Consider the following 14,423-nt stretch of genomic DNA (forward strand, 5'->3'; position numbering starts at 1 on the left):
GCTCTGCAGTATTTCGTCTGCTGTTACGTTCTGAGTTCAAATACCGCCGAGGTCGACTTTGCCTTTCATCCTTTCGGGGTCGATAAATAAAATACCGGTTGAGCACTGGGGTCGATGTAATCGACTTAATCCGTTTGTCTGTCTTTGTTTGTCCCCTCTGTGTTTAGTCCCTTGTGGGTAGTAAAGAAATAGGTATTTTGTCTGCCGCTACGTTCTGAGTTCAAATTCCGCTGAGGTCAACTTCGCCTTTCATCCTTTTGGAGTCGATTAAATAAGTACCAGTTATGCACTGGGGTCGATATAATCGACTTAATCCATTTGTCTGTCTTTGTTTGTCCCCTTGTGGGTAGTAAAGAAATAGGTATTTCGTCTGCTGCTACGTTATGAGTTCAAATTCCGCTGAGGTCGACTTTGCCTTTCATCCTTTCAGGGTCGATAAATAAAGTACCAGTTGAGCACTGGGGGTCGATGTAATCGACTTAATCCCTTTGTCTGTCCCCTCTATGTTTAGCCCCTCGTGGGCAATAAAGAAATAAGTGCTTTTTATGTGACTCCTGGCACAGGTGTTTTTATGTGGCACACCAGCATGGGAACTTTTTACGCGGCACCAACACGGGTACATCTATGTGGTACTGGCGCTTTTATGTGGAACTGGAATGATTCCTTTATGTGTGTCACTGATATAGGTGCTTTCAACGTGGAATTGGTATGAGTGCTATTTCTTGGCAGATAGAAATCTAATTTCTAAGAGAGGCCAAATATTTATTATATCATCATAGTTTTTCCCTTTCACAGATATAAACTCAGTTCGAGATTTTTTCTTTTTATCTTTTCTTTTTTTCAGCCAAATTACATCATGCTAAGTGCAGGAAAAATACACAACACACGTACACAGATGAGTGAAGAGGTGGCGTGGGATGGGCAGGCATGGAGTGCGCAGGGGTGTGTATGTAATAAGATAGAATTAATTAAAATAGAAACAAGCAGCAAGTGGTTACTGTTTAAGGCTGATAACCTTAGGTCAGGCAACAAGAAGACACACACACTGACCTCACAACAATCCCACTTGCAAAACAAGAAGGGTCACCAACAGTAGGTGGTTGTGCCTAGGACAAGGGGAGTTAAGTGCCAAGAGAAAACTTCTCTCAAATTACAGTGTGTGTGTGTGTATTATCACTGATTCATTCACCACCGCACACCTTCCACTTCATGTATGGGAGACAACGAATGAGTGGGGAGGTACAGGTAAAGGTGTGGGTGGTGGTAGTGGTGGTGGTAGTTAGATCTGCTTTCATAGACAACAAAAGAGCAGTTGTATGACATGTGACGTTGCACAGCTGACAATGTGTGGTGGGGGAGGAAGTAGCTGTAGTGATGATGTTGTTGTGGTGGTGGTGGATGGTAGCTATGGTACAGTTAGGTGCCAGTAGAATGGATAAGCAAAGGTAGCTAGAGTAGGGGTAGGTGGTGGTGGTGATGCTGCAGTGGGTGTTATGAAGACATGATGCAACTGAAGAATAGAGGCAAACCAAAAGTTAAGCTTGCTTTCCAACCACATGGTTCTGAGTTCAATCCCACTGCACGGCACCTTTGGGCAAGTGTTTTCTACTACAGCCCTGAGCAAACCAAAGCCTTGAGAGTGGATATGGTAAATGGAAACTGAAAGAAGTACATCATGTGTGTGTGTGTGTGTGTGTGTGGCCCTCGCTGTTGATTTATGTCTCTGTAACTTAGCAGCTCAGCATAAGAGACTAATAGAATAAATTCTAGGCTTAATATATAAGTAATTGGGGGCAACTTGTTTGATTAAAACTCATCATGCCAGTGCTCCAGCATGGCACCAGTTCAATGACTGAAATAAGTAAGCGACAAAAAGATATACCTTTAACAGAGAGAGAGAGTATAAAGGAGGCATGTGGCTTAGTGGTTAGGGTGCTGAACTCATAATCGTATGGTTGTGGTTTCAATTCCTGGACCAGGTTGATACGTTTGTTCTTGAGCAAAATACTTCACTTCACGTTGCTTTCAGTTCACTCAGTTGGCAAAGATGAGTAATCCTGCAACAGACTGGCGCCCTGTCCAGGGGGGAAAATATATGTGCCACAGAAACCAACCCTATGGGTCTATACAAGCCTTTTTTTTTTGTTTTAGCACTAGTGCCACATAAAAAGCACTAGTGTTGGCGTCATGTAAAATGTACCCAGGACACTCTGTAAAGTGGCTGGCATTAAGAAATAGAAACCACCCCAGAACAGTCAATGGTGCCTGATGTGGGTATTGGCCTTGCCAGCTCCAATCAAACATCCAACGAATGAGAGCATGGAAACCAGACATTAAATCATGAAGAAGAAAGAAGAGGGGTATATGTATGAAAAAGAAGATAGAGAATGCACTTCATGCAAAAAACCAGGGTATCACAAAACATATGCAATGATGATGATAATGAGTAATTATAATTATAACAATAATAGCAATAATAAAAATAAGTAAATCAATACTATCAACCCCAGTACATGACACACACACACATATATATAGTCTTAGTGCCAACTTACTTTTATGATTTATCGTAAATAGATCAGATTCCACATCCGACGCCTGAAATGAAAGGAAAAAAATTATTAGAGATATACAGAAAACTGTCATAAAAAGGTAGTCAAAAATCAGAAAATAAGTAAATGATTGCTAGAAATATACAGACAACTACTAAAAATATGTAAGCAAAAGTTAGAAAATGTGTGGACAACTGCAAGAAATCTGTTGACAAAAATGCAAAAAACTGTTTCAGAATAATTGCTAGAAATATGTGGTGCAGGCATTATTAATTCGGAAATAATAAAGGCACAGTTATCACATGTTATTTTAAAATAGGTGAACTATGATGAGGGACCACAACCTGTCAGAGTGCAAAGAGACTTTTTAGAGGCATAGGAGGAGCACATTTCCCAGTATCAGTGTGTTTGTTGTAAAGAATATAGATTTAATGGCAAGGGTGGCCCAAGATCATTGGTTTCTTCAGCTGCAGGAAGCCGAGGAAAACCCAGTCTGTTTGAAACTATGTAAGAGTTAACTGCCATAATTTGCTTTTCTCTCTCACTGTCATCTGTCTCCCTGGATTTATTCACAAGGGATCAGGGCAATACACACAAGGCCCCATAACCGTGGTAAGGGTGACCAATTCACTCCTTTACAAAAGATCCATCATTCCCAAAGGAGTCACCATTTCAAGTATTTCCAGGTTCCTGAGCACTACAGCTGGATAGGAACTGACCCTCTGATAGGTTTATGCATCTTTTTGATGGGGCTTAGGGTCTGCCCTGCTGGGTTTCTAGCAACCCTCCTCTCCAGCAAAGCATAGTGGGTCTCCTGATTTAGTTGCTGATGACTGTGTAACAGGTTGTACTGGATTACTTGCTACCTGAAGCATTCAAAATAATACACACAAAGAGACACAGCTGTATGATTTTGAGAAGTTTGCTTCAGATGGTGTCAGGTTCAAGTCCAAACCATGTGGTGACTTTGGTAAGTAACTTGTAAGCGACATGTGGTTCACAGAAACTGTGCTGAAGCCTACTGAAGGGACAATTACTGTTCTTGGATTGTGGAATTAATCCTCTACCAGGTTGTCAACCGACCCTTGGTTGTCTTTAACAGGATCGGCACTGTTGCATGTGTTTGGGTCAGATCTGCAATCAAACTCATCTCTTAACAACTATTAAAAGAGTTTCAAATTGTCAGAAATATGTGGACAAATTGCGAGAGACATGAGGACAGCTGCTAGAGACATGGACAACTGCTCTAACATCGCTTCACTGGCACGAGTAAAAAGATTCGAGCGAGGTCATTGCCAGTACCGCCTGACTGGCCCCCGTGCAGGTGGCACGTAAAAAGCACCCACTACACTCTCGGAGTGGTTGGTGTCAGGAAGGGTATCGAGCTGTAGAAACTCTGCCAGATCAAGATTGGAGCCTGGTGCAGCCATCTGGTTCGCCAGCCCTCAGTCAAATCGTCCAACCCATGCTAGCATGGAAAGCGGACGTTAAATAATGATGATGATGCTAGGGATATAAGGACAATTATTGCAAGAACTATGTGGACAATTGGTTGGACAACTGCTTGAAATATCTGATAAGTAAGAAAACAACACATATACAGACACACACAGAGTTGTATACAAACATATACATTCATATATAACAGAGATGTTAGAATGAATAAATGGAGCAAATTGTTGTCAAAGGAAACAAACAGTGAAAGTAGGCTGTATAGTCATAATGTAATCAACTAATTAATAGGTCTCTCTCACTTTCACATTGTATGGGTCTGGTGGAGGTGGTTGGGAACGAGAAAGTGAATGGACCAGTAACCAAGACGAAATTTTTCTCTATGAAAACCTCACCCCGGTGGAAGCTTTGTTTTTCAACTGCCACACACACACACATACATATATACACACACAGAAGCACATGTACAGATAGTTACACAAACCTGCAGGCATGGGGAGAGAGAGAAACAGAGAGAGCAAGGGAAGCGGAGAGGGTGAAGAAGACACATAGGAGAGAGAGAGAGAGAGAGAGAGAGAATCAGACAAATAGGACACAGACAGAGAAAGGAAGAGAAAAGGGAGAAAAAGAGACAGAGAGGAAAGTAGAGAGAGAGAGAGAGAATGGTACTCTGTCAGAGAAGAAGATGAAGTGAAATGCAATGAAATTTGCTGAAGATATGTTCTAATTATCGATTGATCTTCTCCCAAGTTGCCGTGATTGGTCTGTGCTAATTAACGATTAGCTTAGTGACAGAGCTATTGATTAATTAGCATGTTATCCGTGATACGAAAATAATAATTTCTGCTGAAACGATAGTAATGACCACTGGCACATTTGAAGAAATAGGAAAGGTTTTGAAGCTATGTAAACACTGGGGGGAGAGAGGGAGAGAGGGGGGGGAGAGATGAGAGAGAGAGGGAAGGAGAGATGAGAAAGAGAGAGAGAGGGAGGGAAGAGAGATGAGAGAGAGAGGAAGGGAGAGAGAGGGAAGAGAGATGAGGGAGGGAGAGAGAGAACAAGAGACAGAAAGGGATAGAGAGAGAGCAAAGAGATTGATAGAAACGAGGTTAGTGTGAAAGGAGAAGGGAGATGGGAGTGGAGGAGAAGGGAACTGGGATCGAAACTCATTAATCGCATTAGTCATTGCATTACATTTATTGATAATTAACTCATACCCAGCCATAACTCTTAACGAGCCACATGGTCCTGCTCGCCGAACCCACTCCACCTCTCCTTTTTATTACATATCGTAATCCTGAAATTACATTATCACACGAATGCAGATATTATTATCACTGACCGTTGGGAAGAGGAGAGAAGGGTTGTTACTAGGCAGTGTTAATCCTAAACACAGTTATCATTACACAGGGGCTAATCCCAAACACACACACACACAGGGCTAAGGTATATCTTTTATTGCTTATTTGTTTCAGGCTTAGAGTGCGGCCATGCTGGGGCACCGGCTTGAAGGGTTTAGTCATAACAAATTGATCTCTGTAATTGTTTTTAAGCCTGATACTTTCTATTGGTCTCTAAAACTGCTTAGTTATAGGGATGTCAACAAATCAATATCAGTTGTTGTCAAGTGGCAGGGGTGCACAGACACAAACACACACACATATATAAATATAGTTGAGTTTACGTAAAAAACAAAAGACGAAGACACGTGGTGTACAAAACAAATAGATGTATTAGTATAAGGCTCAGGAACAGAAAAAGTCTTTTACGTTTCGAGCCTATGCACTTCTACAGAAAGGGCCACAGAAAAAACAAGGAGAGAAAAAAATATGCGTAGTGGCTAACGATCTATCTATCTATCTATCTATATATATATATATATATATATATATATACATGTCCCCATAACTTAGTAGTTTGGCAAAAGAGACCAATAGAATAAGTACCAAGTTTAAGAAAAATAAGTACTGGGGTCGATTCTTTGAGGCAGTGCCCCAGCATGGCCACAGTCTAATGACTGAAACAAGTAAAAGATACAAAATACACACACACAAACATGCCAGGCTTCACATACATATGGTGTGTTTCTTTCAGTCTCTGTCAACCAAATTTACTAAGAAGGCTTTTCTTAGAACAAGGCTATAGTAGAAGACATTTGTCCAAGGTGCCATGATGTGGGAACTGAACCTGGAACCATGTGGTTGGACAGCAAACTTCTTACCACACAGCAATGCCTGTGTCTATGTGTACATACATTATAATATTATACTTATTTTCTAGAAAGAAAATAATGGAAATTACTCTCTGCTCATTAACAGCTATAATAATATTCTTGTGGCTATATCAATGACCATTTGCCCTCTCCCTGTCTCCCTTACACTATGTGTACATAAGATTGTTAACCTATCTATTTCTTTACTACCCACAAGGGGCTAAACACAGAGGGGACAAACAAGGACAGACAAACGGATTAAGTCGATAACATCAACCCCAGTGCGTAACTGGTACTTAATTTATCGACCCCGAAAGGATGAAAAGCAAAGTCGACCTTGGCAGAATTTGAACTCAGAACATAGCAGCAAATGAAATACCTATTTCTTTACTAACCACAAGGGGCTAAACACAGAGGGGACAAACAAGGACAGACAAACGGATTAAGTCGATAACATCGACCCCAGTGCGTAACTGGTACTTAATTTATCGACCCCCGAAAGGATGAAAGGCAAAGTTGACCTCGATGGAATTTGAACCCAGAACGTAACGGCAGACGAAATACGGCTACGCATTTCGCCCGGCGTGCTAACGTTTCTGCCAGCTCGCCTAGATTGTTAACCTATCATCCTGCAAATGCCATTGTGGTCTACTTTGTTGTATGCGTTTGAATAAATTATCCAGCCTGGGATGGCGGGGGGTGGGGGTAAGAAGAAAAATACTATACCAGAGAAATAGCTTATCTCCTAGCTGTTTCTAAGACCTAGTACCACACAAGGCTATCAATCAGCCGATCCTGAAATGCCTGATATCACACGAATCGAGCTAATTCTGTTTACAGTAATTTTGAAAGAAATGAGCTACTCACTAACATAAGGAAGAAAGCTGTCTACCAAAGCCTTGTGAGTAGATTGGCACGAGACTATAGAAAGAAGACACCTGCTCAAGGTGTCATACAGTGGGACTGAACCTGGGACCATGTGGTTAGAAAGCAAACTTCTCACAACACAGCCATGCCCTACATCAATGTTAACAGTTTTTCCTTCACCCATCAGTCTATGTAGGCCTTGCCATGCTCTGGGTGCCACAACTTTCTCCCCTCACCAAATTAAAACTACATTAATTTGTGTGTTCTTCATGCTTTAAGATGGTAAGATAACAATTTCAGGGATCTTTGACTGCAATGTTCAGCAGGTCAAATGAACCCCATGTAGAAGTTCTCTGTTTGATTCAATTCCTGTAATAGTGTAATCCATATACTGTTGTTCTATGGTACCTTTACTGTGGTGTGGGTATGTGCAGTAAAACTCAGGTTTTGGACTTCAGACATTAAGCACATGAACAAAAATATATATATATATATATATATATATATGCAGAAAGAGAGAGAGATTGTTACACATGCATAGACACTTACACAGAGTAACTGAAGAAAATCAACACTATCTCCGTTTTTATAACATGAAAGATACAAACAAGATGCCGATAAACCTGTAGGACCTTCTAAGAAGAGCCATACACAGAAACTGAAGATATGAAGGGCAAAGTTCACCTAGGTTAGGTTTAAACCCAAGAACATGAAGAAGAGGGGGAGGCTTTGGAGAAGAATTTCTATTGGAAAAAAAGGACACACATCATCATCATCATTTAACTTTCCCCTTCCATGCTGGCTTGGGTTGGATGGTTTGACAGGAACCAGCCAAGTAGAAGACTACTCCTGGCTACTGTGTCTGTTTTGGCAGGGTTTTTACAGCTGAATGCCATTTCTAAGATCATCCACTCTGCAGAGTGGACTCAGTGCTTCTTACTTGACACCAGCACTGATAATATCGTTTTTGAAGTTAGATGCCCTTCCAAATGCCAACTAACTACTTTACAGTGTGGATTGGATGCTTTTTAAGTGGGGCAAGCACTGGCAGGGTCACCAAGTAACTTGCAAGACAAGGAATTTTGAGGGGAGAGAAGGCATTGGAGGAAGGGATCTTGCATCAGATAATGAAAGGTTAGAGTGTGATAGAGAGACAAAGAGGCAGAGACAGGTAGGAGCACTAGAGGAGGAGATCTTGTGTCAGATGATGAAAGGTTATACTGAAAATGAACTCTCACAAGCAAATACCCATACATGTTAGTGGTTGTTGATAAGCTTTAAGTGAATTATCATTTAGAGTTGTTTTGATAACAACCATTCCAATTATGACCATCCGGTCTCTTTTTAGGGTTATATATGACAAGAGCTAATGTAGTTCTTTCTACCAACCAGCTTGAAACGACCAGTACTAAAGTATTTGTATTTAAATTATATTAAATTTGATTGTGATTAAAATCTCATTTGGCCGACTTATAATGTTACAAATGGTTTCCTGAATCCTTCCAAAAGCTAATTACATTGAAAATGGAATGAAACACAATCTATTCATTAAAAATACAGTGGCAGGATATGATTGGAGGGAAATTTGGTTGCTATTTCTAACAAGTCGAGCAATCAGATATAGGTTCCCTTGTATGCTTCAATGGGTGCTTCTTTTAACAGTTCATATAGCAGTTGAATCTGGTACCTCTAGGTTAATAGGAAATGTTGTTAGAGGAAATATTGTGAGAGGGGTTGATGGTTAATCCCTGCCCTCAAAATTCCTGGCCTTGTGTCTAAATCAGAAACAGTCACTGCTACTACAACTACTACTAGAAGTTACTTAAGTGGAAGTTGGGGAACAGTAGACATACTCTTACTCTTTTACTTGTTTCAGTCATTTGACTGTGGTCATGCTGGAGCACCGCCTTTTAGTCGAGCAAATCAACCCCAGGACTTATTCTTTGTAAGCCTAGTACTTATTCTATTGGTCTCTTTTGCTGAACCGCTAAGTTACGGGGACGTAAACACACCAGCATCGGTTGTCAAGCGATGTTGGGGGGACAAACACAGAGACACAAACACACACAAACATATACATACACACATATATATATATATATATATATATATATATATATATGATGGGCTTCTTTCAGTTTCCGTCTACCAAATCTACTCACAAGGCTTTGGTCGGCCCAAAGCTATAGTAGAAGACACTTACCCAAGGTGCCATGCAGTGGGACTGAACCCGGAACCATGTGGTTCGTAAGCAAGCTACTTACCACACAGCCACTCCTACATACATGCTGAAGCATGTATATGAGTTCAGTTATCATGCGAGTAAGATGCACAATTTAAGGCAGTGAGCTGGCAGAATCATTAACACGCTGCATGTGTGTATGTGTTCCTGCCCACTGCTTGGCAACTGGTATTAGTGTATTTAAGTCCCCGTAACTTAGTGGATCAGCAAACGAGACCAATAGAGTAGGTACCAGACTTTAAAAAAAAACAAAAGGAAAGAAGCATTAAAGTTGATTCATTTAACGAGAAATTCCACAAGGTGGTGCCCCAGCATGGTCGCAGTCTAATGAGTAAAACAAGTAAAAGGCAAAAAAAAACCCCAGCTGTATTAAGTTGGTATTTGGAATATGAATTAAAAAGAAATTTTGATGGACGGTTTTAAATTGAATCCCTTTAAAACAGGAAGTCTGTATCAGAGAGCTGAATGCAGTCTCAGGCAGGTTGGTGTCAGGAGAGTTAAACAGAAAAACAGTCACACAGCACTTAAGTTTAACACATTAAACAGATGTAAACTGATGCAGCAGATGTAATCTGTAAAACAGATGTACAAGACAGAAAAGGGGAATAAACTGAGTGATGGCAGTTAAACCACATATCCATTTTCAGTCAAGGACTGAGGTTGATTTCATTGATGATAACTCTTCAGATAAGATGAATGATGGCAAAGTTGATCACACAACAATAATCTAATAATAATAATAATAATAATAATGATGATGGTGATAGTGATTCATCATCATCATCGTTTAACGTCCGTTTTCCATGCTAGCATGGGTTGGACGGTTCGACCGGGGTCTGGGAAGCCAGGAGACTGCACCAGGCTCCAGTCTGATCTGGCAGTGTTTCTACAGCTTGTTGCCCTTCCTAATGCCAACCACTCCGTGAGTGTAGTGGGTGCTTTTTATGTGCCACCGGCATATACATATATACGACGGGCTTCTTTCAGTTCCTGTCTACCAAATCCACTCACAAGGCTTTGGTCAGCCCGAAGCTATAGTAGAAGACACTTGCCCAAGGTGCCACGCAGGAGTAAGCACATGGGCAGTAACGAGTTAACAGCGTAGACTGAAAGACAATACTAGGTATGGCATATGTCATCTAAGGAGTGACAACAGAACTGGATCATAGATATAGCACGTCCAGCTGACAAGAAGATAAGTGATAAAGAAGAAAAAATAAGGCAATAGATATAAAAGGTTAGCTTGGGAGGTTAAGCAGTTGTGGTCACTGGGAAAGGTGGTAGTAATACCAATAATTGGAGCCTTAAGAATAGCAAATAAAGATCTTTGAAAGTACACTGAACAAATAGGGGTTGGCAGTATGGGTGGAGCACTTGCAGAAAACAGCACTGCTTGAAAAATAAGGGTTGATACCTCAGCTGTTTACAGTGGTAGTAAACAGATGACAATATAATATCTCCAGCATTAGAAGTTGAATAAAGAAAACAACAATAATAACAAGGGCATAGGAGTGACCGTCTGGTAAGTAGCTTGCTTACCAACCACATGGTTCCGGGTTCAGTCCCACTGCGTGGCACATTGGGCAAGTGTCTTCTACTATAGCCTCGGGCCGACCAAAGCCTTGTGAGTGGATTTGGTAGGCGGAAATTGAAAGAAGCTTGTCGTTTATATATATATATATATACACACACACATATATATATGTATGTGTGTGTGTGTGTGTCTGTGTTTGTCCCCCCACCAACATTGCTTGACAACTGATGCTGGTGTGTTTATGTCCCTGTAACTTAGTGGTTCGGCAAAAGAGGCTGATAGAACAAGTACTAGGCTTACAAAGAATAAGTCCTGGAGTCGATATTTGCTCGACTAAAGACGGTGCTCCACCATGGCGGCAGTCAAATGACTGAAACAAGTAAAAGAGTAAAGAGAGAGAGGGCACTCAGAGAGCATAAATTTCTGCCAAGGCAACACCAACGTCCTCTCAATGATTAACCAGAGATGATTTTTAAAATATCAATCCCGAAATCGAATCAGTTTATGCTAGTCATGAGGCCAAATATCTCTGAAAGTTTCATCTGAATCCATCCAGTGGTCCATGAGATATCTTGTCCACAGACAAACAAACAAACACAACTGAAAACAATACCACCGCCTGAGAACTATCAGTGATACTGAAGGGGATGTAGCTAGCAATAGCAATGGATCATGTGTGTGTATGTTTCTGTGAGAAGGTGCACGTACAATCATGGTGTTCTTGAGCAAAACACTTCATGCTGCTTTAGTCCACTCAGCTGGTAAAAATAACCTTGTGATGGAATAGCCTTCCCATCAGTGGGGGAATGTTCGCCTGTTTGCCTAGTTGGCGGGGTGGGGTGGGTTGGGGGGCAGCAGCATTTGAAAGCTACAACGATACGAAGCACATTGCAACCAGTGGTGTATAAGAACATCTGATAGTCTGGTTGATACCATGATGGATATATATATATATACATATATATATGCACATATATATATATACATATATATATACACATATATATATATACATGTATATATATATACACACGTATATATATATACACACGTATATATATATATACACACGTATATATATACACATATATATATACATATATATATACACACACATATATATATATAACACACACACATATATATATGTATGTGTGTGTGTGTGTGTCTGTGTTTGTCCCCCCACCAACATTGCTTGACAACTGATGCTGGTGTGTTATGTCCCTGTAACTTAGTGGTTCGGCAAAAGAGGCTGATAGAACAAGTACTAGGCTTACAAAGAATAAGTCCTGGAGTCGATATTTGCTCGACTAAAGACGGTGCTCCACCATGGCGGCAGTCAAATGACTGAAACAAGTAAAAGAGTAAAGAGAGAGAGGGCACTCAGAGAGCATAAATTTCTGCCAAGGCAACACCAACGTCCTCTCAATGATTAACCAGAGATGATTTTTAAAATATCAATCCCGAAATCGAATCAGTTTATGCTAGTCATGAGGCCAAATATCTCTGAAAGTTTCATCTGAATCCATCCAGTGGTCATGAGATATCTTGTCCACAGACAAACAAACAAACACAACTGAAAACAATACCACCGCCTGAGAACTATCAGTGATACTGAAGGGGATGTAGCTAGCAATAGCAATGGATCATGTGTGTGTATGTTTCTGTGAGAAGGTGCACGTACAATCATGGTTTCTTGAGCAAAACACTTCATGCTGCTTTAGTCCACTCAGCTGGTAAAAATAACCTTGTGATGGAATAGCCTTCCCATCAGTGGGGGAATGTTCGCCTGTTGCCTAGTTGGCGGGGTGGGGTGGGTTGGGGGGCAGCAGCATTTGAAAGCTACAACGATACGAAGCACATTGCAACCAGTGGTGTATAAGAACATCTGATAGTCTGGTTGATACCATGATGGATATATATATATACATATATATATGCACATATATATATATACATATATATATACACATATATATATACATGTATATATATACACACGTATATATATATACACACGTATATATATATACACACGTATATATATATATATACACACGTATATATATATACATATATATATACACACACATATATATATATATATACACACACATATATATATACACACATACATATATACATATATATACACATATATATATACATATATATATACACACACACACACATATATATATATCCTTTTAAATTACAGCAATAGCTGGGTGCCTGGGTGGAAAGACTCTTTCAGAAATTAGAAACTATGTACAGAATGGTAATCTGTTTGCTCAAAAGGCATCTTTCTTTGACATGTTTCTGATAACTGGAAATGTCAGCCGATGAGAAACGTAAATGGTTAGAAAGATAATGGTGCCAGTGGGCAATGATGGTGATGGTGGTAGTAGTAAGAGTAGGAATGGCTTTGATGGAGGTAGTGGCGGGAGGTGAAGTGGTGGTGTTGGTGAAGGCGGTGGTGGTTATGGTGGTAGTATACAGATTTAAATACATTGGAGATGGCAGCACCATCAACTTGCAGAGATGCAAGAAATGTTATCTAAATAGTAGATTCCATTGCCAGATAATGAGGTGTGGGGTGTCTGTCTGTCTGTCCAAGAAACAGCAAAACTAGTAGCAGTGGTAGAAGTAGTAGTAGTAGTAGTAGCAGCAACACCGGTACTAGGTGAAGTAGAAGTACATGTAGTGGTAGTTGAAGTAGTAATAGTAACTGTAGTAGTAGTAGCAGTGGTAGTAGTAGTAGTTTAGTAGTAGTAGTAGTAGTAGCAGTGGTAGTAGTAGTAGTTACAGCAGCAACACTGGTACTAGGTGAAGTAGAAGTACATGTAGTGGTAGTTGAAGTAGTAATAGTAACTGTAGTAGTTGTAGCAGTGGTAGTAGTAGTAGTAGTAGTAGCAGGCAAGATATATATATGTCATAGCAATAAACAATGTCAGTGGGACAGCAGTAATACTGGGGTAAGGGCAACAGCCTATACTACATTGTGGTAGCAAACAACTAAAGCATAAGCAAAAGCAACAGTAGTGGTGGGTTGTAGACAACAACAGTGCGGGTAAATGTTGTGGTAGTAGTGGATTGTAAACAACAGTATGGGCAAGAGCAGCAGAAAAGCATTGACCAGTGTATAGGTAGGTGTGGTGGCAGTGGTGGCATGCAGTGGAAGTGTGGTAAGAAATTTGCTTCCCAACCACATGGTTCTGGGTTCAGTACCACTTTGTAGCACCTTGGGCCGATGTCCTCTACTATAGCACTGGGTTGACCAAAACCTTGAGAGTGGACTTAGTAGATGGTAGCTAAAAGAAACCCTTCATGACTATATACATACACGTTGACCTAGAACTACGATTACAGACACTCCAACCATGCTCCCTCCATCATTTTAGGTGTATTTAACCCTTTAGCATTCAAACTGGTCAGGTCCAGCCTCTCATACCTGCCCTACAATGTCATTCTATAAGTAAACAATAACACCGTTGAAATCTCGTAGCCCCGAGATAATTCATGGTTAGTTAAAAACAATGGAAATAAATGAGCATCACATTTGAT

General features: G+C 40.4%; 1 protein-coding gene across 4 annotated transcripts in view; it reads right to left on the reverse strand.

Moving 5' to 3' along the window:
• Positions 1-14,423, reverse strand: part of LOC115224708 (mucin-12) — a 220,130-nt gene that overhangs the window by 33,010 nt on the left and 172,697 nt on the right. For all 4 annotated transcript variants that reach the window (XM_036513659.1, XM_036513660.1, XM_036513661.1 and 1 more), the window contains one exon: positions 2,556-2,598. In XM_036513659.1, the coding sequence (XP_036369552.1) occupies positions 2,556-2,598 (43 nt within the window). The remainder of the gene's footprint in view (positions 1-2,555; positions 2,599-14,423) is intronic.

This window comes from Octopus sinensis, linkage group LG26 (genome assembly GCF_006345805.1).
Source record: "Octopus sinensis linkage group LG26, ASM634580v1, whole genome shotgun sequence".
NCBI lineage: Eukaryota > Metazoa > Mollusca > Cephalopoda > Octopoda > Octopodidae > Octopus > Octopus sinensis.